The 26,165-nt window shown below is 39.8% G+C and overlaps 1 protein-coding gene across 18 annotated transcripts in view; it reads left to right on the top strand.

Annotated features, from left to right (window-relative positions):
- WDR37 (WD repeat domain 37) overlaps positions 1-26,165 on the top strand; it is an 81,906-nt gene that overhangs the window by 23,936 nt on the left and 31,805 nt on the right. For 10 of the 18 annotated variants that reach the window (XM_070254957.1, XM_023632023.2, XM_070254954.1 and 7 more), the window contains 7 exons: positions 8,376-8,553; positions 12,757-12,853; positions 15,629-15,724; positions 16,068-16,132; positions 19,657-19,792; positions 21,122-21,193; positions 25,363-25,407. In XM_070254957.1, the coding sequence (XP_070111058.1) occupies positions 8,416-8,553; positions 12,757-12,853; positions 15,629-15,724; positions 16,068-16,132; positions 19,657-19,792; positions 21,122-21,193; positions 25,363-25,407 (649 nt within the window). In that variant the 5' untranslated portion in view covers positions 8,376-8,415. Of the gene's footprint in view, positions 1-2,569; positions 2,920-8,375; positions 8,554-9,969; positions 10,146-12,756; positions 12,854-15,628; positions 15,725-16,067; positions 16,133-19,656; positions 19,793-21,121; positions 21,194-25,362; positions 25,408-26,165 lie in introns of those variants that run through there. The other 8 variants (XM_070254964.1, XM_070254963.1, XM_070254967.1 and 5 more) reach the window with 6 other exon arrangements.

Here is a 26,165-nt window from a genome sequence, read left to right as displayed (position 1 = left end):
ATGTCCGCGCCCAGGATTTGAACCAATGAAACACTGGGCTGCCTGCAGCAGAGCACGTGAGCTTAACCACTCAGCCACAGGGCCAGCCCCCAGAGTGATTTTTAATGCAAGTCTAGTGTCACTTATTTGCTTAAGAATGTTTAAGTGGCTTCCTTTTTTATTTTAGGATAAAATCTAAACATGAAAGAACAGAATCTAAGTCCATCTCTCCCACTTATCTCGCACCATTCTCTCTCATTTACTGTGTTGTAGCCACGTTACCAATTTTTTACTGTCTCTGATAAACCTGTCTCATTCCGAGCTCGAGGTATTTGTACATGCTATTCCTGTTCTTAGAATACCTACTCCCTCTCTTCATTTTCCATGTGGTTAGCCCTTACTGATTCTTCATCTTAGTTTAAATGCCACTTTCTCAGAATGACTTTCCTAACTCTTTAGCTAATATCTGGTCGTCTCATAATATTTGTCTCTCTCTTTAATAGCACTCATCAGAATTTATAGTTTCTGTAATAAGCTGTGAGACTGTGTGTTTGATGTCTAGTTTACAACTCAGCTCTAAGTAACCTGGAGCTAGGGACCAAGTCTCTTTTGCTCACTACTGTATTCCTAGTACTTAGCCCATCTACCACCTTAGAAACGTTTGATGAATGACTTAATGAAATAAGTGCTGTTATGCTGTTAATTGTTCCTGCTTTAAGCAGGACAAATTAAGCCTTTGAAAGGTGGTTGGGTAGGTTGACCAAGGTTACACAGCTAGTCAGTGGTAGATGTAGCATTCATTCTTATATACTCATCATATATTTAAGGATGTATTTATGTCAGGTGTAGGGGAGGAAGAAGATTTACCCTACCCTCTCTACGTCCTGGATGGGCTAAGAATTAAATTGACATGAGAGAGAATAACAAGAGAAAATCAAACAAAGCTTTGTAACATGTATACATGGGAGAAACCCAGGAAAACTGAGGAACTCACCAAAATGGTTGAGGTTGCTGCCTTAAATACTGTTTTTAGCTAAAGACAAAGAAGGCTGTTGGGGGTAGTGGTGTGTGGCTTCAAGGTGGAGGAAGGCAATTTACATGGAAATTGGAATGTAAATGGGCCAACTACAGACAATGTGACCTGAGAGACACATTTTACATTACATTGTAGTTATCTTAGGGTATTAACTCCTTCCTTGAACAGGCCCTTATATTTTAAATTCTTTTAGGCACTTGTAGGGGAGGTCAAAGTTTCTTTCAGAGTCTTTTGTTCTTAAAAATAATGAAGCCGAAGAAACATATTTTAGGGTGGCCAATTCTGATCCCCCACAGAGGCAACATGGGTAGGCCCTATAAATACAGTGGTGAACCCAAATAACTGTGTCCCAGGCTTCCTGGTATTGATGGTATAGTGGGGAAACCTTGATTAAGTAAGTAAACCACAAATAGGATCTAAGTACAAGTGGGATAAGGATCATGAAATGATCTAACAGTGGTCAATGGAAGGTGTTTTGAAGAAGTAGCATTTAAGCTCAGGCTTCAGGATGAAGAAGAGCCAAACTTTTAGAGCGTTGGGGGGGGGACTCAGGTTTCTATTACTCTCAAACTCATGTTCTTAACCATTGTGCTTTTCTGTGGATTTTACTCTGAGTGAGTGTTTAATTTAAATGGATTATTTATATCCATTTTATTCTACAAAATATTTGAAGTGACAAAACTGTTTAGTTCTATTCACTGATATTTTTAGGGATTCAGAATGTTATTCGGTATATAACCAAAAATTGTAAGTGAAATAAGGTGTGATGGGTAAAGATGGGCACAAATTCTTTCTCATTTTCCTCCCATCAAGAGGTGAAGTCTTTTTGCCCTCCACTTGAATCTGAGTTGGCCTTGTGCCTTGCCTTGACAAATTGAATATACAAAAAAGTGAGGGAAATGAAAGATTTAAAAAAATGAGAATTTTGGAGATAAAAAGAATTATTCCTATTTTTTTCGAGGAAGATTAGCCGTGAGCTAACATCTGCTGGCAGTCCTCCTCTTTTTGCTGAGGAAGACTGGCTTTGAGCCAACATCCATACCCATCTTCCTCCACTTTATATGTGGGATGCCTACCACAGCATGGCTTGGGTAAGTGGTGCGTAGGTCTGCACCCGGGATCTGAACTGGTGAACCCCAGGCTGCCAAAGCGGAATGTGTGAACTTAACTGCTGAGCCAACAGCCTGCCCCTGAATTATTCCTATTTTTAAGTGTCCTTTCTTTAGATTCGAGAATTAATTTTCTCTATTTAGTGCTACAGAAAATAATTTTAATAACTTAATGGATTTCAAATTTTAAAACTTAAACACAGAAAAGTAATTGACCAATTTGAATGTTTTAGTGTGTTGTAAAGCAAGACCTACTTTCTTGTTGCCATTTTAAAACAAGGCCTACACATATGTAATTTGAGACACAAAAGATGGTTTTTGGCTTTGTACTTATGGAAAGATGGAGTAGATGTGCTTTTACTATTCCTCTCACTAAGTACCCCTAAAAACACTGGACGTTATATATAAAACAAATATAAGACTGAAATATGGAGAGAAGAAAGTAGACTGACTGGGTATATTGGGACCTGAGAAATGTCAAAGATCTGAGTTCCCTGAGTTTTCTTTTTGCCTCATATATCCCAGGCTTGCACCTGGAGAGCCCAGCAAGCCAGCAGTGCCAAAGAGCTCAGACAAAAAGCCCCAAGAAAACCCTACTCTCTAGTCAAAAGACCAGGAAAAGGACAGGTCACCAGACAGAACCCTTAGAACACTGCAGCTCTCCACACCTACTCTTACTGTCAAAGGCCAGCTGGGGACTCTAGACTTTCACCGTTGACAAGCTGTTTTGAGGCAACACTCTCGCTAGAGTGGTACCAGAAAAGGCCAGAGGAAGAGCTGGGATTTTCATCTCTAGTAAGTGGTAACAAAGAACACCCTCACTCTTCTGCTGGGGTGGTGTCAGAGGAAACCTGGTAGAGATTCAGGAATTTCACCACCACCGGTGGTAATGAGGCCATGTAGGATGCAGTAAGAGACACCCATGACCAGGGTGGTATGAGTGGAGGCCCACGGAGAGGCTGAACTCTCACCCCACTTGGCAATAACGAGGAGTACCTCCACCCAGGGTCAATGGAGGCTTTCCATATCCACCTGGCAGAAACAGGGTAGCATCCTCCTTTGCCTGCTAGGGCAATGTCAACAGAGGCCTGCTGTAATAGAAGGCTTAAATCATATTCCGTGTCTGATAAGATAATATCCCAAATATTGAGGCTTCAATTGAAAATCCCTTGTCACCTAAAGAACCGGGAGAATCTCACATCCTTAAATGAGATAACCCATGCGACAGCAACACAGAGATGGCGCAGATGTTAGGATTATTTGACAAGGTTTTAAAGCACCCATCATAAAACTGTTTCAGTGAGCAGTTACTAACACTTGAAACAAATGAAAAATAGAAAATCTCAGGAAGAAAATCCAGGATATAAAAAAGAAACAAATGGAAATTTTAGAACTGAAAAATACAATAAATGAAACAACTCATAGGATGGCGCAGCATCAGAATCGAGAGGACAGGGCCTGGCCCCGTGGCAGAGTGGTTAAGTTAGCGTGCTCCGCTGCAGGCGGCCCAGTGTTTTGTTGGTTGGAATCCTGGGCGCGGACATGGCACTGCTCGTCAAACCACGCTGAGGCAGCGTCCTACATGCCACAACTAGAAGGACCCACAATGAAGAATATACAACTATGTACCGGGGGGCTTTGGGGAGAAAAAGGAAAAAAAAAAAAGAATTGAGAGGACAAAGGAAAGAATCAGTGAACTTGAAGATAAAACAATAGAAATTACCCAATCTGAATAACAGAAAGAAAATAGACTGGAAAAAAATAAACAGAACCCCAGGGACCTGTGGGACTTTAACAAAAGATCTATCATTCTTTTCATCAGAATCCCCGAAACAGAGGAGGAAGACAGTGGGGCTGAAAATATGTTTGAAGAAATACTGCCTGAATATTTCCTAAATTTGGCAAGCAATAAACGTACGGATTCTAGAAGCTTAGTGAAACCCAGATGGGATAAACTCAAAGAAATCCATGTTAAGATACATCATAGTCAAACCTCTGAAAACTAAAGACAAAAAAGCAGTGAGAGAGAAATGTTGCTATGTCTGTAGTGGAAAAATAATTTGAATAACAGTGGATTTCTCACTAGAAACCACGGAGGCCAGAAGGAAGTTGCACATTTTTTAAGTGCTGAAGGAAAAAAAACTATCAGCTCAGAATTTTGTATCAAGCGAAAACATTGTTCACATGATTTGTCGCCAATAGACCTACCCTAAAGTAATAGGTAGAGGAAGTTCTCTAAACAGAAAGGAAATGACATAAGGAATGTGGGAACACCAGGAAGGAAGAACAAAAACAAATAATGGAAAGAGCAAACATTGGTAAATTCAGTAGACATTCCCTGTCTAAGTTATATTTGAAGGTTGAAGCACAACTGTCTTATGTGGTTCTCAAGAGGAAATATTTAAGATCATTGTGTTATAAATGGGTGAGGGCAAATGGACATAGAGGAAGATAAGCTTTCTGTACTTTACCATGAACTGGTACAATGTTGATAATCAGTAGACTGTGATAAGTTGTGAAAATATAATGTAATACCTAGAGGGACCACTAAAAAAGTTATACAAAAGAGAAATTCGGAAACTATGCTATAGGTAAGTCAAAATGAAATTCTAAAAAATGTTCAAGTAACCCACAAGAAAGCAGAAGAAAGAAAACAAACAAAATGAGAAAACAGAGAATGGCTTATGTACCAAGGCCAAGAGAGGTTGATTCCATGGATGCAAGGTTGGATCAATATTTGAAAATCATCAGTGTAATTGACCTGTGAGCAGCATAAAAAAGAAAAGCTGCATGATTGTATTAAGTGAGGCAGAAAAAATATGACAAAATTTAACTCATTCATGAAACTCAGAAAATGAAGAATAGAGGGAAACTTTCTGAACTAGATAAACTATTTAAAAGAACCTACAGCAAGCATCATACTTAATGATGAGAGACTGAATATTTTTACCTTGAGATCAGAACAAAGCAAGGATGTTTGCTGTAACTATTCTGATCTGACATAGTATTGGAATTTCTAGCCAGATCAGTAAGAAAAGGAGATAAAAGTCTACAGATAAGAAAGGAAGTAATGAAACTGTCCTTTTTTTAGATGATATAATAATCTACATAGAGAATGCCATAGAATCTACAAAAAGTCTCCTAGAACTAATAAATGAGTTCAGCAAGAATGTAGGATACAAGCTCAATACAGAAAAATTAATTGAATTTTTATATACTAGCAATTAATGTGAAACAAAAATATAATAAAGGTCAAAAAATAAAAATATGAACTTCAGTATAAATTTGAGAGGACATCTAGAACTTTTATGTGGAAAACTACAAAACTGAGGAAAGAAATCACAGATGATCTAAGTAAACAGAGATAAACTGTTCATAGATTGGAAGGCTTAACATGGTAAAGATACCAATTCCCTCCAAAGTGATGAACACATTAAACACAGGTCCTATCAAAATGCCATCAAGATTTTTGTAGATATGGAAAAGATGATTCTAAATTAATATGGGAAGACGAACTAGAATAGCTAAGTCAGTTTTGAGAAAGAGGTAAGTGATAAGAATCACTAACTGATTTCGAAATAGCACAGTAATCAAGACTGTTATGGGCAGAGGGGATAGATACATAGATCTCTGGAACAGAATAGAGAGCCAAGAAGTAATCCCACCTGAGTATAGCCAGTTGATTTCTGACCAAGCTGCCAAACTTTCTCAATTCAACGTAGTATTGATAGTCTTCAACGTATGGTGCTGGAATATTTGGATGCTATCAGCAAGAAAACCAAAAACCTTGATCTAAACTTCACACCTTATAAAAATATCAACCCGAAATAGCTCATAAATTGAAATACAATGTATAAAACTAAAATTTAAGGAAGAAAACATAGGAGAAAATTTTGGGGGTTAGGATTGATGAAGAGTTCTTAGCCATGACTCTAAAAGTATGATCCATAGAAGAAAAATAATTGATCAGTTGGGTTTCATCAAAATTTAAGTTTTGCTTTGTGAAAAACCCTGTTAGGATAAAAAACCAAGTTATAGACTGGGAGAAACTATTTGCAACCCATGTATCTGACAAATATCTGATCAAGAATTTATAAAGAACTTTCAAACCTTAACAGTAAAAGCCCAGACAATCCCATTAGAAAATGAGCAAAAGACATGAGGAGACATTTTGTGAAGAGGATATATGGATGGCAAGTAAGCATGTGAAAAGACATTCAATATTACTAGCCACCAGGGAAGTGCAAATTAAGACTGACAAGGTATTACACACTTATCAGAACAGCTAAAATTAAAAATAGTGACAATACCAAAAACTGGTGAGGCTGCAGAGAATAGACTCTCTCACACCATCATTGCTCATGGGAATGTAAGGTTATAGCCATTTTGGAAAATAGTTTTACTGTTTCTTAAGACAACTAAACATGGTTAAACAGAGTTACCATATGACCCAGCAGTTCCATACCCGGGTATGTACAAAAGAGAAATGAAAACAAATGCACACGGAAACTTGCATGCTAATATTTATAGTGGCATTATACATAATAACCTAAAAATGGAAACAACCAAATGTCTGTCAGCTCATGAATGGATAAGTAAAATGTGGTCTATCCATACAATGGAATATTTGGCAATAAAAAGGAATAAATTACTAATACATGCTGTAACATGGATGAACCTTGAAAACACGCTAATTTGTCCATTTTCTAAGTGAAAAAAGCCAGTCACAATAGACTAGGCCATATATTTTATGAATCCATTTATATGAAATGGCCAAAACAGGCAAATTTATATATAGAAAAAGTAGATTAGTGGTTGTCTAGGGCTGGTTGTGGGAAGTGTCTTATGTGGTGTGTGAATTATATCTCAGTAAAGATTTTCTTTAAATATACATTTACCCTATACCCTAGCAGTCTCACTCTTAGGTATTCATCTAAAGAAATGGAAACAGGTTCGTGCAAAAACCTGTATATTATTACATTTGTAATAGTAAACATCTGGAAAGAACCAAAACTTTTTGCAATAGATGAGTGATTAAACAAACTGTAGTATATCCATACTGTGGAGTACTACCCAGCAATCAAAGGGAAGTAACTGGATACATGCAATAACTTGGTCGGATCTCAGGAGCATTTAAGCTCAAGATCTCAAAAGGGCACATACTCTGTGCTCTTACTTATTTATCATTCTCAAATGACTCCACAAAAGTTGGGACATGGATGGCTGTGGGGGATAACTCAGGAAAAGGTTGGAAAGTTGTAGCCTTTCTTACAAAGTGAAGTGTGGGGTGGAGAGGATCACCAGATACTGTCAGTAGTTGAAGAAGGAAGATACATAAATATATTACTTAAAATTACACGAACTAACAGATACATTAGGAGAAGGAGGGATCAATAAGAACAAAAAACAGGTAACGTCTAAAACGTGAGTCTGCAGGTGAAGAAGGAAAATGTCATGTAAACATTACTTGAAAATTATATTAATTACAGTGATAGTCTATGAGGAGGAGGAATTGAAAATAGCAGGAAATGAATAGATAATGTCCCAAAATGGGTAAATTAAAATGTTTATATTATGTAGAGGTTTGAATGACTTCTGCATCTGTGCTGTCTAATGGCAGCCGCAAATCACATCTGAGCACTGGGAATGTGGCTAGTTCCACTTGAGAAGTGCTGTGACTATGAAATACACACTGAAGTCCCCAGATGGAAGTGTACCAACTGTGAAATAGCCCATTAGTGTTTTTTACATTGACTAAAGTGGCATTATTTTAGCCATATTGAGTTAAATCATTAAAAGTAATTTTACCTGTTTTTACTTTAGCTAATTTGGCTACTAGAAAATTTACTGTTACATGTGTATTGCATTGTGTTTCTCTTGGACAGCATTGAATCTGTAGTCTACACAGCTCTAGAGTCTGTAGTCTAGAACGTGCAATAGAATTTGTTCCCTCTGAGGAGTAGCCTGAGTCTGGGGAAAGCTGGTCAAGGGAGAGTTGTTCTTTATTTTAAGCCCTTTGCTGTTTGGTTTTTAAAACTTGTTCGTGAAATTTGATTAAGAGATTACCTCTTTAATAAAGGCTGTGTGGTCTCTACCTTAAAACATGTTAATTTGTCAGATTCTAAATTATGTAGTAAATGTTAACCATAGTAAAGAAGTTTGGAATTAAAAGTAATAATTGCCCACTATGTTTCCTTCATTTCAATTTGCTATATCAGAAGTAAAGTACTTGTTTTCCTGCTTTTGTTTAGCTTATTGCCGGAGTGACCAGGACATCACCTTCTGGAAGTAATGCCCACAGAAAGCGGGAGTTGTTCAACTGCTCGCCAAGCAAAACAGAAACGCAAATCTCATAGCCTTTCTATACGAAGAACTAACAGCTCGGAGCAGGAGAGGACGGGCCTGCCAAGAGAAATGTTAGAAGGACAAGTAAGTTAGTGCTTGGTCAGTGTCTTCTTGTGAAGATGCTGACTGTGATGTTCCAGAAATAGCCGAGTATGTATAGGTCTCCAAAGCAGAGAAAAAGTGTGGCTTACCAAAAAACAAAACAAACTCTTCTCCCCATAAACTAAAACTGTCAAATACAACACAGAGATAGACTTCGATTCCCAGGTTAATGTTTTTACAATACTTAATAAAAAAAGTGAGTGTGACAGTTTTTATTCTTTGTATAGGTGAGTTGACAGCGCAGTTTTAGGTTTTCTGTCTGATAGTCTCAAGAAGAGAATCAGGTATAGTTTTAATGATCTCCTTCTGTTCCCTGGAGAGTTTGTGGAGTCACATCTTGTAGTGACTTTCCTTGGCTTTATCCTGTCTGCTGTGGTGAGTGTGTCGTCTGCTGTTTATTACATTATATGTTTTTCTGATAATTTTATGTTCTCTTTGATTAAATGAACTAGTATTTTATTGATCAAGATATTTTGCTAATATTTTATGTAGTTCCTTTATGATGATGAAAATGTGTTAGATTTTTAAAAGAATATTATTGTGAAACCTAAATAAAAGTATGTTATAGTAAAATAAATTATAGATATATCTAATACCTGTTTAAGTATATGTATATATTACAATATAAATATAGAAATATAAATACCTATAAATTTGTGTTCGTTCCTTTACAATTAGAACTAATTCATCTCCAAATACAGTCACATTCTGGGTTGCTTGGGGTTAGGACTTCAGCATATCAGTTTGGTGGGACACAAGTTAGCCCATAATGTTTAGGAAAGTGAATATTTGAACAAGAGCTGTGCAGTGGAACTTCTGTGATGATGGAATGTTCTAGATCTGTGGTATCAGATATGGGAGTGACAAGCCACATGTGGCTAGTGTGAGGAATTTTAAAAATTTTAATTAACATATATTTAAATAGTCACATGTGGCTATTGGCTACCATATTGGACAGTGCAGGTAAACCATCTAAGATACATTTTTTTAAAGATTTTATTTTTTTCCCTTTTTCTCCCCAAAGCCCCCTGATACACAGTTGTGTATTTTTAGTTGTGGGTCCTTCTAGTTGTGGCATGTGGGACACCGCCTCAGTGTGGCTCGATGAGCGGTGCCATGTCTGCGCTCAGGATTCGAACTGACGAAACACTGAGCCGCCTGCAGCAGAGCGCGCGACCTTAACCATTCTGCCATGGGGCTGGCCCCTAAGATACGTTTTTTTGATTGTTAGATTTACTTACATTCCTAGCAATGAAAATTTTACTACCTCCTTTGCTAGCATCTTCCAGAGTTAACACCTATATGAGGTAAATGCCTTTTTCTCTTGGCCTTTTGTGTGCCTGTCCTCCATTGTGATGTAGAACAAGTAGGTAATTGCATCTCAGGGTTACCTTTCATGAAGGTCATTCAGAACTCTGCCAGGAAGACAGCCCAGCTTGGCATCTCCAGCGTCCCTTTGATGGTGCTCACTTGTTGATGAGTACAGTTTCCTGGAGTGGCTGGTATGAGGTGCTCTGCCTGATTTCGCAGCAGGAGGACGGTAGCAATGGTGTTTGATGCAAGCAGTTGGCATGGTAGGCGTAGGTGGAGGGATCCAAGAATACAGAGGGCCTATTTCTGGTGGATTTGAGTTGAACAACAGGTCGTTACTTTCTAGACAAGGTTACAGTAATGCTTTCTTAGTTGTTGCAGAGCAGTATCAAAAAAAAGTGAAGAGTAGTGTGAGTGAGCTATTAGGGTAATTTTATATGTCTTAGATTTGTGAATGTAAAGTATTTTAGGAGGGGCCAGCCCTGTGGCTGAGTGGTTAAGTTTGTGAGTTTTGCTTTGGCGGCCCAGGGTTCCTCGGTTCAGTTCCTGGGTGCAGACCTACATACCTCTCATCAAGCCATGCTGTGATGGCATCCCACATAGAAGAACTAGAATGACCTGCAACTGGGATACACAACTATGTACTGGGGCTTTGGGGAGAGGAAAAAAAAGTATTTTAGGAAGCAGTGCTTCATGTGGGGATGGGAGGTCTGTTGTTGCAGAGGACTGCTGCTCTGTGTATGCACAGAGCACTTACTATAGCCTGAAAACAGGCCTCCTGCGTCCTGTATGGGCTGACGTGATACAGTGCAAGGTAATTTAAAAGCTTTACTGAATCATAGTAGCTTTTCTGTCTTGAATTTTCTGCAGTGATACTCAAAGGTCAACACCTCTCACTTCATGGTCTGTGAAGTTGGATGGTGCTGGACGATGAGCTTCGATGAGGTTGAGGGAACTTTGTACAGAGCTCTCTCTTGGCTTCACTGCCCTCTAGTGAAACAGTTCTCATGTTACTGCACTTTTTGTTTCTTGATTGTCTTTATTTTATCAAGTGAAGTTAATACGGACATCTGAGCTTTGTCTCCCATTACAGTCACATTTTATATTAAAATGCATTTACTGTTCAAGTAAATGTAATGTTTCAGTTGATGAATAATAAGGATCTTAATCATTATGGGCATATCGGTGAGTAGGAATTGAAACATGTGAGAGGAGATTTGGCCCTGGTAGGAGGAGTCAGAAAGGCTTCTCACAAGTGACCTGAGTGAGGAGGGCTGACTGGATGGGGCAGGAAGAATATGGCCTGGAGAAGAAGAGGATGTGCCAAGGGTTCAGGCAGGCGACAGCGTGTTAGACATTAACTGTGACAGTTTATTTTACTCTTCACTGTTAGTTTAAGTTTTCTTTTTTGTGTGTTTTTCATTGGTAATTTAGAGGGATGTTGAGAGGCTATATTATCAATTCCACCAGATTCAGTTTTTAAACAAGTGGCTTCACATACATTTTTAAGTAGATTGTAAAATTTACTTGAGCATTCTGTGATTATTTCAAAACATATTGCTAAAATGCTGATACCATTAGATCATTTTGTTTAAAATTTGTCTTCCTGGAAGTTAGTCTGAGAAGGAATTTAATAAACATTGTATATCTTTTTTTTTATTTGCAACTCATTAAACATCAAAAAGTTTGTGCTGCATAAAAAATTTGAAAAGTGACTTGGAGAGTTACACTGACAGAAGTTAAGTCTTGAAACGTTATTTTAGAAATATTTGTTAAGAATTTTGTTTGCAAATACTCTGAGTGCTTGGAGGGACACATACAAATATTCCACAGGCCATGCTCTCAGGAGGTAGGACGTAGACTGGATCAGTGTCCTGCTGTTAGCAGTGTCCGGAAAGTAAATGCTTTGAACACAGTTGGTGCCGAGGACGCCACTCACCTGTGTGACCATTCCTAAAAATGCAGCGAGATGTTGCTGCTTCCCACTGACTTCCTATGAGGTTTAGACAGGACCAGCGATGTGCAGTGTGTGCAAAGGCACACAGCCGTGAAAGTTGTGGTGTACCTGGGAACTTATTCGTTTATGTTTTCCTTTAACTGATGCACATTTTGCTCTTACAGGTGAGATTTTTCATTTTTCCCCCAGCACAACAATCTTAGGTTTTACTCACAGTTACAGGAAATACCCACTTTATTTTTCTTGAAGTACATTGGACATGAGAACTCTATAAAGGCACATCTTCTATTAGTATATAGCTTATTAAAATTAGTTTATAAGACCATATGATAGAACTTAAAGGCTGTTTAGAATACAAGTTCGTTTGTGGGAACTGTCTTCCTTCTCTAAAAATTAGGAAGTTTTTGAATAAGGTAGGCTTATTTCCTCCCTTGTAAAAGGAAACGTTATGTTATTTTGAAGAAGTGCTTGTTCTTGAATCCCGTATTATCCTGGGTAACCATCTATACAATTTGATTTTATGTTCATCTATAGAAATTTGAAACTGTAAGTTCTTTAAGTGTTTTATGTACAGTCATGCATCACTTAACAGTGGGGATACGTTCTGAGAAATGCATCATTAGACCATTTCGTTGTGTGAACATCATAGAGTGCACTGACACAAACCTTGGTGGTATAGCCTACTACACCCCTAGGCTGTGTGGTACTAATCTTATGGGACCACCATTGTATACTCGGTTCGTCATTGATCAAAATGTCGTTATGCAGCACATGACTTTATAAGAAATAAAATACGTAAAGATATAAAATAAGAATTTAAGATAAATGATAATTCACTTTGGAAAAAGTATATTGGTACTTGGTATCAGAGTTTCTCATTCATTCATTCATTTTAAACAAAATCTTCCTTTTTACAGGATTCTAAACTGCCTTCCTCAGTTCGCAGTACACTTCTGGAACTGTTTGGACAAATAGAAAGAGAATTTGAAAACCTTTATATTGAAAACTTAGAATGTGAGTATCTCTTGTCTTAATAAACTTTTATAACTTTTCACGTATCCATAGAAATCTTTTGAAAGTCAGATTTGTGAGTAGACATTCACCACTGACCTGTTTTCTATTCTGCTGTGACAAACGTAGTTGCTGAGAGTAACACAAATGTCTGTCTTGCAGCTCTTGGTCAGAAGTGTGATAGGGCTCTCACCAGACTAAAGTCATGGTATTGGCAGAGCTGTGCCCTTTCTGGAGGCATGAGGGGCAATCTTGTCTCCTGCTTGCTTGGATTGTGCAGATTTCAGTTCCTTGCAGTGGGAGGACAGAGGTCCATCTTCTTAATGGCTTTCCCAGTGTTTGGAGCCTGCCACTTTCCTTGGCTCAAAGCGTTTCTTCCCTCTTCCATCTTTAAAGCTGTCAGCAGCAGCTGGAGTCCTCCTAGTGCATCTGTAACATGCTCCTAAGGATGTGTGAGAAAGATGGGCCGTCTGGGTCATGCAGGGTGATCTCCCCATTGAGGTCCTTCACCTCAGTCACACCTGCAGGGCCCCTTTGCCGCAGAGGTCACATGTTCACAGATTATCTTTGGGATGGGCAGTATTTTGCTAACCCCATTAGCTGATCCAAATTATGATTTTATGAAAAATAAATGCATCTCATAACTTTTCCTATACTAAGTATACTGTAAATTGAGAAAACACCTTTTCATGTTTTTCTTTAAAATATACTGTATTTTGAGAATTTCTTAAAATGTGTATTATCTATTTGATTTATTAGTTAAAGGTAAATCAAAAGAATTTTTAATTATTGTGGCTTTAGTTTTTCTTTTTAAATTTTATTTTAGAAGTCATGCCTTCTTTTGCTTAAAGAATCAAGCAGCATCAAAAGAAACGGTATCTACCATCACCCCATCTGTTGACCATCCCACTCTATAAAGGAAAACGTTTTCTCCATTTTTTGCTTGTTCTCGTGATTTTTTTTTTTTTTTTTAAGATTTTATTTTTTTTCCTTTTTCTCCCCAAAGCCCCCCAGTACATAGTTGTATATTCTTTGTTGTGGGTTCTTCTAGTTGTGGCATGTGGGACGCTGCCTCAGCGTGTTCTGATGAGCAGTGCCATGTCCGCGCCCAGGATTCGAACCAACGAAACACTGGGCCGCCTGCAGCGGAGCGCGCGAACTTAACCACTCGGCCACGGGGCCAGCCCCGTCGTGATTATTTTTTAAACTTAAATAATCGACTTGTTTTTAGCTCTGTCAACTTCAGGCCACATGGATTCATGCTTCACTGTAAAATGTTAGGACATGAACCTGACCTTCTTTACCCCTCTCACTGCTCCATTACTTTCCAATTTTTGTTATTTTTAAGGGTTTGTGTTTAAGGTTTGTCATGCTGTTATCTAAGTTGATTCCAAACATTGAATACTAATAAATTATATTTGCATTATTAAAATATTTTTCACTCTAGAACCAAGTCATGTGTTTGGATCACTAGTGAAGAGAGTGTAATCCTATGTTATTTTAACTTTGCTATTGGAAAATTTAATTTTTTAATATTGGATTTTCCTTGTAAGTCCACATGGAAAATTTACAGAGGGAGAAATTATTCGAAGTTTTTATAAATAAAAATTAGGTACCATGTACTGTATCTGATTTTAAGGGTTTTCTTTAAGTATCAGATTTGTAACGACCCAAGTATTATTGAATTTCCATTGTGATCTAAGGTCTTCTGTTTCGTGAATTCATGTAATTTGTTGAAGAAAAACCATGGGATTACAAATTCCCAGTGCTGGAGGTGCTTGGAGTTTACACTGTGGTGCCTAGGGTTTCATTGGCTTCCTACTGCCTGTGAGATATAGTAGAAATTGCTTAGACTGGATCTGTTCAGAGCCTTTTGCCCTCAGCCTTCCTTCTAACTGATCTCGTTCTGTGCTTTCACTCAAACCCTTCGCCTCATTGTAGCCTGAACAGATCTTGGACAGTCCTGGGAGGTGACGTGGTGTAGTGGCAGGCTCCTAGCCTTAGCACCGCGTGCATTTATGGCCACACCAGGGTCCTGCTGTGTCGCTGCAGTATCTTGTGTCCTTGGACAAGTCCCTTCCCCTCTCCAGGTCTCTTTCCTCATCCCTGCAGGGTGGATGAGAGCAGGATAACAGCGTCAGTCTCACAGGCTTGCTCCAGAGGGCCTGATGCGGAGAAAAGTGCTCACACTGTTAGTCTTAGTCCCTTCAGTGTGCCTCTCGTTCTCTTCTTTGTGATTGATGTTCTTCCTTTTGATTCTTCTCTTTTTCCCTGTAATTCTGTACTTCCTATTCATTTTTCATAACTTTCCTTGAATTTTTAATCTTTGTTTTGTATGATCTTCACTTGGTGCTCTTGTGGTGCCATGCAGCAACAGTTAGGTTTTGTTGTATGTTTTTCCCCCAATTTCAGTGTTCTCAGCTAGACTGTAAATATTTCATTGAGTTTTGGACAGTATCAGAATAATGTTTTAAATGTATTAGAATAAAGTACAAAGGAAATGAGCTGGGTTGAAATCTAGGAGCCCTGCTGAGAACTCTGATAGCTGAGTGTCTTCCCAGTATAGGAAGAGCATTAGTGTTTTCATTTTTGGAATGATGTCTTGAGTTTTTTGAGAACTCTATAAACGGATCTTGTTTATTGGAGTATTATTCATGGCTTTGTTTAGACAATACTAATATGTTGCATTTTTATGTGCTCAAGTTTTGAAAGTGGTGAGTATATTTAAACATAAAAAGTACATATTTTATTCTTTTGAAAACAATCTTTTATTCCCAGTGCGTAGAGAAATCGAGACTCTTAATGAACGTTTAACTGCTGAAGGACAAGCAATCGATGGGGCAGAACTGAGTAAGGGCCAACTCAAAACAAAAGGTAAGATGGAATGTTCATAAGGGTTGCCCTTCAAATTATGTATGGAGGTAATTGGGAATTTAATGAAGGACACAGATTCATTGGCTTTTTGTGGTCAACAGTACTTGAAATACGTACTTCAGATAGGGGTATAGAAGGAAGAAGGAAGTACTAGAGAGCTGGGGTTCTTGTTCCAACTCTGACGTTGTCTCCATGTCAGTGTGGACAGAGGGACCCTTGGGTTTCCCTCTCTTCCTGTGTGAAATGCAAGGTGAAATTTGATCTCTCCAGTCTGTTCCAGCTCTCAAATTCTGTGACTCTTTGGTTATATGATTGTCTCTGATTGTTGACTCTGTCTCTGCAGCCAGTCACAGTACCAGCCAGCTTTCTCAGAAGCTGAAGACCACTTACAAGGCCTCCACCAGCAAGGTATGCAGGGCGCTGGAACTCGGGCCGGTCATGTGGTGCTTGAGGTGTGCAGATGTGTACTTCAAGTTGCATATTTTCCAGTTAGAAATGTGTAATAGCAAAAGATAAACTTCTGGTGTTTAGGACAATTTGATTTTTAAAGGGAGTATCATAGATATGTTAAATGACCACAGTGTATAGACACTTAGACACTAACCTGCCCTAATTCTGAACTTAATACCTTATTCATTATGAAATATATTGCCTTTTTTGAGGGGAAATAACACTTTGTATTGTTATTTGGCTTGATATAGAGACTCTGAATTTGGAGAAAGCTAAGAAATGGGTATAAAGCAATGAAAATTATGTTCTGAGCCATAGTTCCATTTTAATTCCCTCTTCTATTCTCTAATTTTCTAAGTATGATCAGGAAGTAAAGGTCTACCTCCAAGGCAAGTAGGGACATTCGTGGTATTTTGCTTTTTCTTTAAAGTGGCAAAGATTTAATTATTTGGGAATTAATTTACCTATGGGGGAGTGCTACTATAAAGTAATATTTTAAGGTAATTTTGTATGGGTCTCTACTCTGGGGTGTTTTAAATATGTAAAAGGTAAATTAATTACCTAACCTTCATGAATGCATTCCTTTTGCTAAGCCTGAGGGAAAAGTTGAAAGTTGTGGTGCATCTGCTATGATGTCGTAAAGAGCTATGGTTAGCTTTCTGTTTTTCTAGTTTGTTCCCTTGAGCTTAAAGTTATTTAGCATGATATCCAAAGTGAGATTAACTGCAGTTGACAGACCAGATTCATTCTTACTGCTGTTTCTGCTTATTTGAAAGTTTTTGATAATTCTTTGTTGTTAAAAAAAAAAATCTGAATATTGCTAACATTTTGTGTTTCCTTTGGTAACTCTAGAATGTAAGTGGCTAATTAAAAACATTTTTTGTTACTTATTATCGAGCTTACACTTACTAGTTTTGAAGTTTTTAATAACATTAAACTTTCTATTCAAAATGTAGTGTGAGATTATGTTCTTCCTCATTTAACTGCTTGTTATATTATCTTGAATTACATTACTTATTCCAGTGGTTCTAGGTTATGTATACAGTGTATGGTTTGGAATTCTAAAACTTTCTGAGCATTTGTGAAGTACAGGATGAAAGGATTATATAAAGTTATCCCTTACCATGAGTAGTAAAAAATAAGACTTGGGCAAAGGATATGTACAGTAATACTTTGCTTTAAAAAATGTGTATTCGAGATATTTGAAGCCTCACTCATTTTAGATACTAGAAATTCATCTGAATTTGTAAGAAACGTATGACTAATTATCCTCACAGCATTGTACGCACTGTGTGTACCGATCTTAAAGAATAATAATGAAAATGTAAGACATTATCTGAAAGTTGAAGAAGAAATCTGATACCAGAATATATTCTGATCTGTGCTGCGTGTATTCTTGGTAGCAGAATGATCTGCTAGTAGAGCTAGGCATGAATACAACGAGGTGGTAGTAAGCTTGAATGCAACATTCCTTCCCTCCTGACTCAGCCCAGAAAGGCGAGTAGCGTGTGTGGTGAGATAGTGGGAAACCGAAGTGCATTAATAAAAGCAGAAGTGAACCTGAAGTGGGCTTCCCTGCCTGGTGGCTAAGGACATGTCTCCCATGCCTTTTGGGTGGGAGTCGTGGCAGTCTAACCAGCAAACCTCTTTAAAGGAACTTGTGAAAGTGTTTCATGCATGTTTTTGTAAGGATAAGTGTCTTTCATTGTGAAAAAAGCCCTTTCTTTTTTTAAAGCACTGTAGATTGTATCTCAGTTAAAGTGATAATTAAGATGACAGGGTAAGCATCAATTTGTTGCTTCATTCTGCTGCTTTTATGTCATGAATGTTCCCTCAGAATAATTCAGTCTCTTTTGTTGGGCCTCTTTGCAGTTGTGACTAAGTCAACATTTTTAAGAACAAATAGTTAATAGGTGGTCAAAGTGTAATGGGCATTTGGAAGCAACACATGTAATGATTCGTTACAATATTCATAAACAGCATATTATCTTCTTGCAAAATTCCGCCAGAAACGCGGTTGGCGTGAGTCCTGCAGCAGTGACCCTCTGTTCTAACCGTTCGAATGGGGTCGGTGAAATGTGGTCCCAGTGGTTCATTTCTCTTCATGATAATACTGTGTTAGAAATGGCGAGAGGCTTGGAAGTGAAATTTACCACCACTTACTGGGGGGGAAAGCTTTGCCTGTTAATTTTACTCTCTCCTAAATGTTATGTTATTTAATGTTGGAATGGCACTGTGCCAGCAGAAGCACTTTTCTCTGTTGTGGAGGGACACTTTTGCTAGGTTGAATAGGATGAAAGCTTTCAAAAAGAAAAAGATGATGATGGTGGGTTTGCAGTTGAGCAGGTCGTTTTGTAATTCCTTTTAAGTTTAAGCAAGTCAAATGGAGCCTGTTTCTATTACTGGTGAAGGAGTCGGTCTCTTCATCAAGTGTCTTGTTTCAGTCTTTCACTGTATATCAGGAGTAATTTGAATGCTCATACCCAAATGGATGTAACAGTGGATTGTTATTTTAATGTGATCATATTCGATACATTTTCAGGGCTTTGCTGAATCAGTGTTTAAAACAGCTGATAATACCACCAATATTTCCTTTTCACTTGATTTTACAGTTTCAGTATTCTGATTAATCTACATTGTTCTGATTGACTTACAAGCTGAAAAGCCATTCTTTTGTCTGAGAACAATTTAAAACCCAAACGGAAGAATTCTTTGTGTTTAGTGTCTTCCTCATGCACTTTCTGTTTTTCCTAGAAGAGAAAGTAAGAGTTGTTTGCTGTGTGTATTGTACTAGACAATGTCTCACCATCATATGCACCTGTGTGTTCTCGTGTCTTGTCCCTGTGAGACTGCTCTGCCCGGGGACAGGGCCTGCTGTCACTCTGCTCTGTGTCCCCTCCTAGCACAGTGCTGGTGCTGTGTGTGCTCAATAAACAATGTTGGACAAACCTCATCTGTTAGAAGTGTCGTCTTTTGATTCCTCCCTACCTGGGGCTGTTTTCTTCCTGATAATACGTGGCTGGTGTAAATTACCAAAAACAGAAAAAAATGAAAGTCCCCCAACAATAAAAGTAATTAGTGTTAAGGGTTTGGGGTATGCCTTCCTGACTTTTTCATGTCCTCCTAGCTCTCTGTTTTTTTTTTTTTTTTAAAGAATTTTGAAATTTTGTCTGATGATTTGGACTTGTGGAAGAGTGACTGCAGCTATAAGTAGGCCCTTCTTCTGTGGCAGGGCATGCTTATACGAAGTGTGGGGGAGCTGTGGGCGGCTTCCGAGGCCTTTGTAGGGTGTTCATTCCTTTTTGGGATATCCAGCTGGATGGGCCAATTTTTGTGCTTATGTTCTGTTCCTTTAATGTTTTAAATATTCTATTCAATGATTTATGCACTTTCAAGACAACTTCTTCTTTACCTTTTTTAACTCAAAAACATTCACTCAGTAAATTGTCTACAATACTCCTTCCTTCCCATCATGATTTTAGATCGTCTCCAGCTTCAAGACCACCACATCGAGGGCCGTGTGCCAGCTCGTGAAGGAATACATTGGTCACAGGGACGGCATCTGGGATGTCAGTGTGGCGAGGACACAGCCCGTGGTGCTGGGGACTGCGTCTGCTGGTGAGTCCAGAACTAGCTGCCGCTTGTTGGGCATGACTGGCAGCTGGGGCAGATGCTGGGAGCAGAGTGATCCTGGAAGCAGATGTGTGGCCGAGCAGTCATTGAAACCAGAGCTCTTAGTCTTGACCCGCTTAGTTCTGACGGCCTTTGTCAGGCCTTGTGCAGTTCGTGAGCGTGATGACACATCTGAGTGAGTTAACACCGGCTCTGGGACTCAGCCCGCTGTGTTAAGGAATCCTGTTTGAATGGTAGAGGCAACGTAAGGCGGAGTGTCTTTTAAACATATTAGGTGCTTTTTTGATTGGCTTTCTTGTTATTCATAATCTAATGTGCATCTGCTTTGAAAATACGTGTCCCATTTTTTCCCACTTGTGAGGTAAAGCCAAGGGCAGTGCTGTGTGATCTCTGGAAGGGCCACGCGGTCCAGGATTTAGGTGGAAGGGGGGCTGCTGGTGACCCTGCATTTGCCTGTGAGAGTCATGGGGTGGGCGTTAGAGAGATCGCTTTCTTTCTCATTAAAGATATTTTTTGAAAGCTGTCTAAGGTGCAGCTGAGCTGTCAGGGGTATTAACCTAATACCCCTTCAGATAAGAATCGCTAAAATTAAAAATGGTGTTCACTTGTTGAAAATGGCTTTTCCAGCTTGTGAGAAGTTACTCACTAGATTCTGCCTTTTAAAGTGGAGACAGGAAATGGTAAACTGCTTGGGATGATGAAGAAAGTTCTTTCTCTGTTTAAAACTATGTTCATACATGAGCACCCCAGATTGTTTTGGAAATTAACAATTTAAAAAAATAATAAAAGAGTCCTTTTCTGATATTTCTGAAATCTCATTTGGATAATTGGCATTTATTTTTCAGATTTTCCTATTAAGTCTACTTTTTATCTTTTTATTGTTATGCCCATAAGAGGAAAGGTCCAAATGAATATTTATTTTCTCAAATAATTTGTACCTGGATTTGCGTTTCTACCTGCTATTTGCAGTTGAATATTTTGTGGTGGTAAAAGTCTTCGTATTTCAACAAAATAATGAAGCCATGACGTATGTGACATCTGTATTCAAGTCTGAAGTCGGGCAGTGAGTGAGAGTGACCTCAGATCAAGGGCCTGGTTCCATTTTGCAGTTCCATGACCTCAGACAAGTCACTGCCTTCTCCCCTCTTGGAAATGTTTTGTTTGGTCAGTTGAGTTACCGTGTAGTATAATCAGAGTTGCAGTAGATGTTAGTGGTAATGTAACTTCTCATTTTTAGAATGTTTATCTTCTTTTTTTAGAAAGACTGTGAAGTTGTTGGCAGCTCAGTTACTCTTGTTTGTTTTGACCTTGCAGATCACACGGCTTTGCTGTGGAGTATAGAGACTGGAAGGTGCCTCGTCAAGTACACAGGCCACGTGGGTTCAGGTGAGCGTCATGAGGCCGACGGGTCTTTGATGGCGGTGTGGTGACCCCGCTGTCGGGACAGCTGGGCATTCTCACAGACGGACAGGCAGACTTGCGCCTCTGGCTGTGGGAGCTTCATAAAGGGAAAGCTCAGCTCCCGCAACAGTGCACAAATAGTTGTTATCTCGGTTTTATTTACTGTTCCATAGAAAGCCACACGTAGACAGTGTTGGAACTGAATTGTTCTAGAGGTTGACTTCTGGTGCAGTGATCTACAAAGGCAGCGTTTGGGCCTTGTGAGCGGTGCGTCTCTTGCTGGGCTTCTTGCCTGCAGTTAATGCAGCACCTCTTTCCTGCCCCCTCAGTTGTACCCCTGCTTGGACCACTGTTCCTGCCAGACTTCACATTTCCCAGCCCTTTGTGGTTCCTTCCGCCTGGAATGCATCATCTCTAGTCTGTCTGTCAGGCTGCCTTCTGGCTCCCTCGCCCCTCACCGGCCACTACCATGCCTTAACTTTTGTAGACAAACTCAGAGATGGTGTCTGTCTCCCACTTCTGGACTCACGTCTGCCCCCACCTACAGACATCAACTGAGCGTCCTCTTGTCGGCATTGGTGGAGGATGTGTCTGTTGTCCTGTCAGGGCTGTGGACCCCAGGCTCTTCTCTTTCTTGGGTCATTACTCCTTCAGGTGTCCCTGTCTCTTCTGCCTGTGTCTGTCTTGCCAGGGTGTTGCCCTCAGCGTGTGAGCAAGCTCACGCCTTCCCCACACTGAACATCCTCCCCCATGGTGCCGCCTCGCCTCTTCCTCTCTGGCTTATACCCACTGTCTCCCTGAACCCTGTGTCTCTTCGCTGCTGGTTCCCTGGGGTGGATGGAATAGGTGCTCAGCAACATAGCCAGACCTTGTTAAATGTGTGCATGCTGTGTTCTCTATTTCTGCTTCCTCACTTCAGATTTACTCTTTAAAAAACATTAAAAAATTAAATACGTACACATAGTCTAAAAATTAATAAGGCATTATTATTATTGTGTATAAAAAATTAACAGCAGTCTCCTGCCTCATCTCTCCTCTATATTTTCACTTCCCAGAAAGGCAGCCAGGCAGCCACTTGTAACAGTTCTGAGTAGTCTGCTTTTTTCTTCCATTTTTCTAATAGTACTCTGTTGTTTGCTAATTTTGAATTTTAGACAAAGAAGTGACGCAATTAAGGAAGATGAAGATTTACTCACTTGCCACATACATTCTTCTCTTGTCATTGCCGAGTATCTAGAGCACGATTTTTGTTTAAATGGACATTCCGGTTTACTAATTGTGGCCACATCTGCGTTGTTCGTGACTACCCACTTACGCACTGTACTTGCAATCCCCGTTGTGTTTTCTCTGAAGAGAAGGGTTGCCTTGTTTTCTTGTCACCTCATTTATCTGTGTCCCTGGTTTGTCCTTACATTCTGCTGCACATGTGACCTTCCTTTCATGTGAGCAGACTCAGCGGGTCCTCTGGGCCTCTGCTCCCTCTGGGCAGCTTTGGTACCTGGTTCCTCAGTGCTGCCCTGCAAGTCCCCTCCTGTCTCCTCCTGGGGTGTCCCTCTGCCTTGCTCCCTTGGGGCCTGCTTTCTGTTCTGGGTCCCATTTTTCTCTCTCTTCAGGGAAGCCTCTCTTTTTCAGTGGCTTCCTTATAAAAGGTGTCTTAGAGGAAACTTTTTGAGACCCTAAATGTCTGAAAGGTATATTTTACCTTTATACTTGGTAATTTGGCTGAGTATGGTCTTCTGTGTAGGAAATAGTTTTCTCTCAGAAATTGGGAGGTGGTGTTATAGTTTCCCATATTCTTTGGCTTCCGGGATTGTTGTTAAAAAGGTTAGTGCTGTTTTCAACCGTGGTCCTTCATGGGTGATCACACATCTCTCTCGAAGCTTCTGGGATTTTTTCTGTAGGCCTGTTTGTTTTTTTTTTAATTGTTTTGCACATTGGGTGAGACTTTCCAATCTGGAAATGTAAGTTCTGGGAAGTAGTCTTGTGTTTTGGAATTTCTATCAGAATGTTTGAACTCCCACACTGTTTCTCTTATTTTATTATTTTTTTCTCTTTCATTTTCTACCGTATTTTTTCTTTATTTCTAGGAGATTTCCTGAACTTCATCTCTCAGCCCATGCGCTGAAAAAAACCCTTCATGCTGTCATGTTTTTAATTTTCTCTGGTTTTTTCTTATTCTCTGAAAGTTCCTTTTTATCATAACATTATGCAAAATCTTCTTTTATCCCTCTAATTAGTCAAGAAACTGAACCTGTTTTTGCTTGGGTGAGAAGGTGAAGTGTGGGGGCGAGCGGGTGCCCTCTGGGCCTCCAGCCAGTGCTCATGCCGACTTGCAGCTCACTCCTGGTCAGCTGAGTACCACGGTGTTGGTGGGGCCTGGGATTGCTCATTCTCTGCTGCCTCTGTAAACTGCTGATTGCAGTGTGGCATACACACTGAAGAGCTCTCAAATCACAAGTGTGCAGCTCAGATTTTTACGCAGTGGTAAGACCTGAGGCCATCTCCCAGCTTTGGGTCCTGACTGTGTGATTGGTCTGTGTTGTGTTTGTCGTTGCTGCGTTGCTGTGTGGCATTCTTGCTATGTGACTCTTGCTGTCTGGCACTACAGTACTGGGATAGTCTGCGGTTTATTAGGATCTTTCCAGTTTTCTATTAGAGATAATTATAGGTGTCCAGTTCCTATTTGATCTTGCATATATATGCGTATGCACATAGTCATTTCTGGGTGCGACTCCCTGTAGGTGGGATTGTATGGGGTGCTCCTTGCTAGCAGAGACCCCTAGACATTTTCCACAGTGCCTGCTTGTGTTCCTTTGCCCTCCATTATGCCAGCAGTGTGGGGAGTCTGGTTGGTCCATGTTCTCTCTGTGTGCTGGGTTCTAATTTAGCTGTTCTGGTATATGTGGAGTGGAAGCACCATTATTTTAAGTGCATCTTCTAACCTCAGTGCTTGGATTCCGGTGGGATTGCTTATCTGGTCCATTTCTTCTTGGTTCCCAGTCATCTGAACCTGTTTCCTGAGGTGCTGGTAACACATTTCCTTTCCTCTTTTCTGTGGTTTCTGTTTCCTTTTCTCCATGGTGAGTGTCTTCAGTCCCTCAGGCTGAGGTCGTGTTCCATTCACCTCTGTGTGCCATCTTCTAGCACGTGCCTCAGCCCTGTGCATTTCTCTCACTCTCTTTCTTCACGGGACCTTTTTCTGCCTAGTCATTTTTACTTTATGACCTGGCATTACATGTGAAAAATTTGTGCGGGCCCTGCATGGTGTCCCTTCATCTGGGGAGATTCGCTGTCTCTCCAGAGCAGATGGGGTGTGCATGCTGGCCTTGGTTTAGTGAGGCCTGGTGATGGGAGGGGGCTTCAGCGTTGGAAACACCAGTGTGTCGGCCTTCTCTTCTTCCAAGGGTGCTGTCCTCAAGGGCTCGCCTTCACAGGCCCTGTGCTTCCACCTTGTCTCCTGTACCCTGGCTCCTCTGCCCCTCGAGTCTGCCTTCTATGTGCCCAGGGCAGGCATTCGTTGGCAGTGCCTGGAGGCCCACGTCTTCTGCTCACCTGTTCTGAGGGATCTGGGCCTTCAGGTCCCACTGCCTCCATGGCCTTCAACACCCAGTTCACTCCCACGTTTGGAGAGGAGCCTGGGAAGGTATCCTGACTATCCTAGCCTGATCCCCATCTTCCCTATTATGCTGCAGGCCTGCGCTCTGAGTTCCTGGCGTCTCCTCCTGGAGTGGAACACTGCGTTTCTGAGAGCCGGGGAGCAGGGAGGGTGGGCTCATGGCCAGCGGGTAGGCAAGAACAGTGTCCGCAACTGCCAGCTGCCTCTGCTTGCTGTCGTAATCACGTTTTCTTTTTTTGTCCTGATTTATTTTTAAATCTAGATGACTTCCCTACCTGTAAAAAGAAATAGATTGTTAATATTCTTTTTCTGTGTGTCCTGTGTCTGAGCAGTGTGATAGTTAATTTTTACTGTATCTCTGTTCTCTTTAACTTACACATTTATTCATAGTTTAATTGAATGGGAAGATCTAATATTGAATTAGTATAGTTCTTTTTATTTTTAAGTTTAACTGCATCACACGTTGTAGCTATAATAAATATTGATGATATCTTTTTTGTTATTTTAAACCTGTTTTTGTAATTTTTTTATTTTGCAGTAAATTCTATAAAATTTCATCCATCAGAGCAGTTGGCTCTCACTGGTATGTTGATTTTTTTCTTTATTGAATGAAGTTATTGATAATCTTAAAACAGCTGTAATCTTTCCCTCCCTATACATAGTGTCAGGATTATCCATGCCTTTTACAAAAGTTAGTTGTTAGTAGACATTTTATGAATTAAGTGAGGAATGAATACAGAAAAATACTTTGAATAGATTGGTTTTTTTAACTGTAGTGGATTGAGAGTTAGATGACCTTGACTTTATTGTGAGATTAAAATTGACTCCTGTTCCTCTAGAAGTCTTTTTATGAAGCACTTCATTGCCACTGCCTGCTTGCACTGTGACGATTCTCAGTGGACTGTAATTCGGTTCTCTGAAGCCCTGTCATTCCTGCCTAGTCCTAATCCTGTATGCATCCAAAATACAGAAAAGAGAGAAACAGGAGGCTCACGTCATCATGGTCATCGGCAGAGCCAGTGTTTTCTTCTTTTCTAGGTAGTTCTTCTACACTGTGGAAGCTTGGGTTTGTCGTAATTTTATATAGTGTTTTTAAACACACTTCTATTATTGTAGTGAGGATTTTTCCTATGAAATTGGGGACACTGCTGATAATCTTGAAGGAAAAGTGTTTGGATAGACCAGAGGTCAGCAAGCTTTTTCCTGCTGATCAGAAGTGAATGTTTTCATCTTTGAAGGTCACTTGATGTGTGTCACAACCACTCAGCTCTGTGTTAAGTTAGAGGCAGCAGAGAGGTGCACAGATGAGTGGCCATGGCTGTGTGCAGTAAGCCTTTAGAA

This window comes from Equus caballus, chromosome 29, assembly GCF_041296265.1.
Source record: "Equus caballus isolate H_3958 breed thoroughbred chromosome 29, TB-T2T, whole genome shotgun sequence".
In the NCBI taxonomy this organism is placed as follows: domain Eukaryota; kingdom Metazoa; phylum Chordata; class Mammalia; order Perissodactyla; family Equidae; genus Equus; species Equus caballus.
This window is presented reverse-complemented; position numbering and strand designations above follow the sequence as displayed.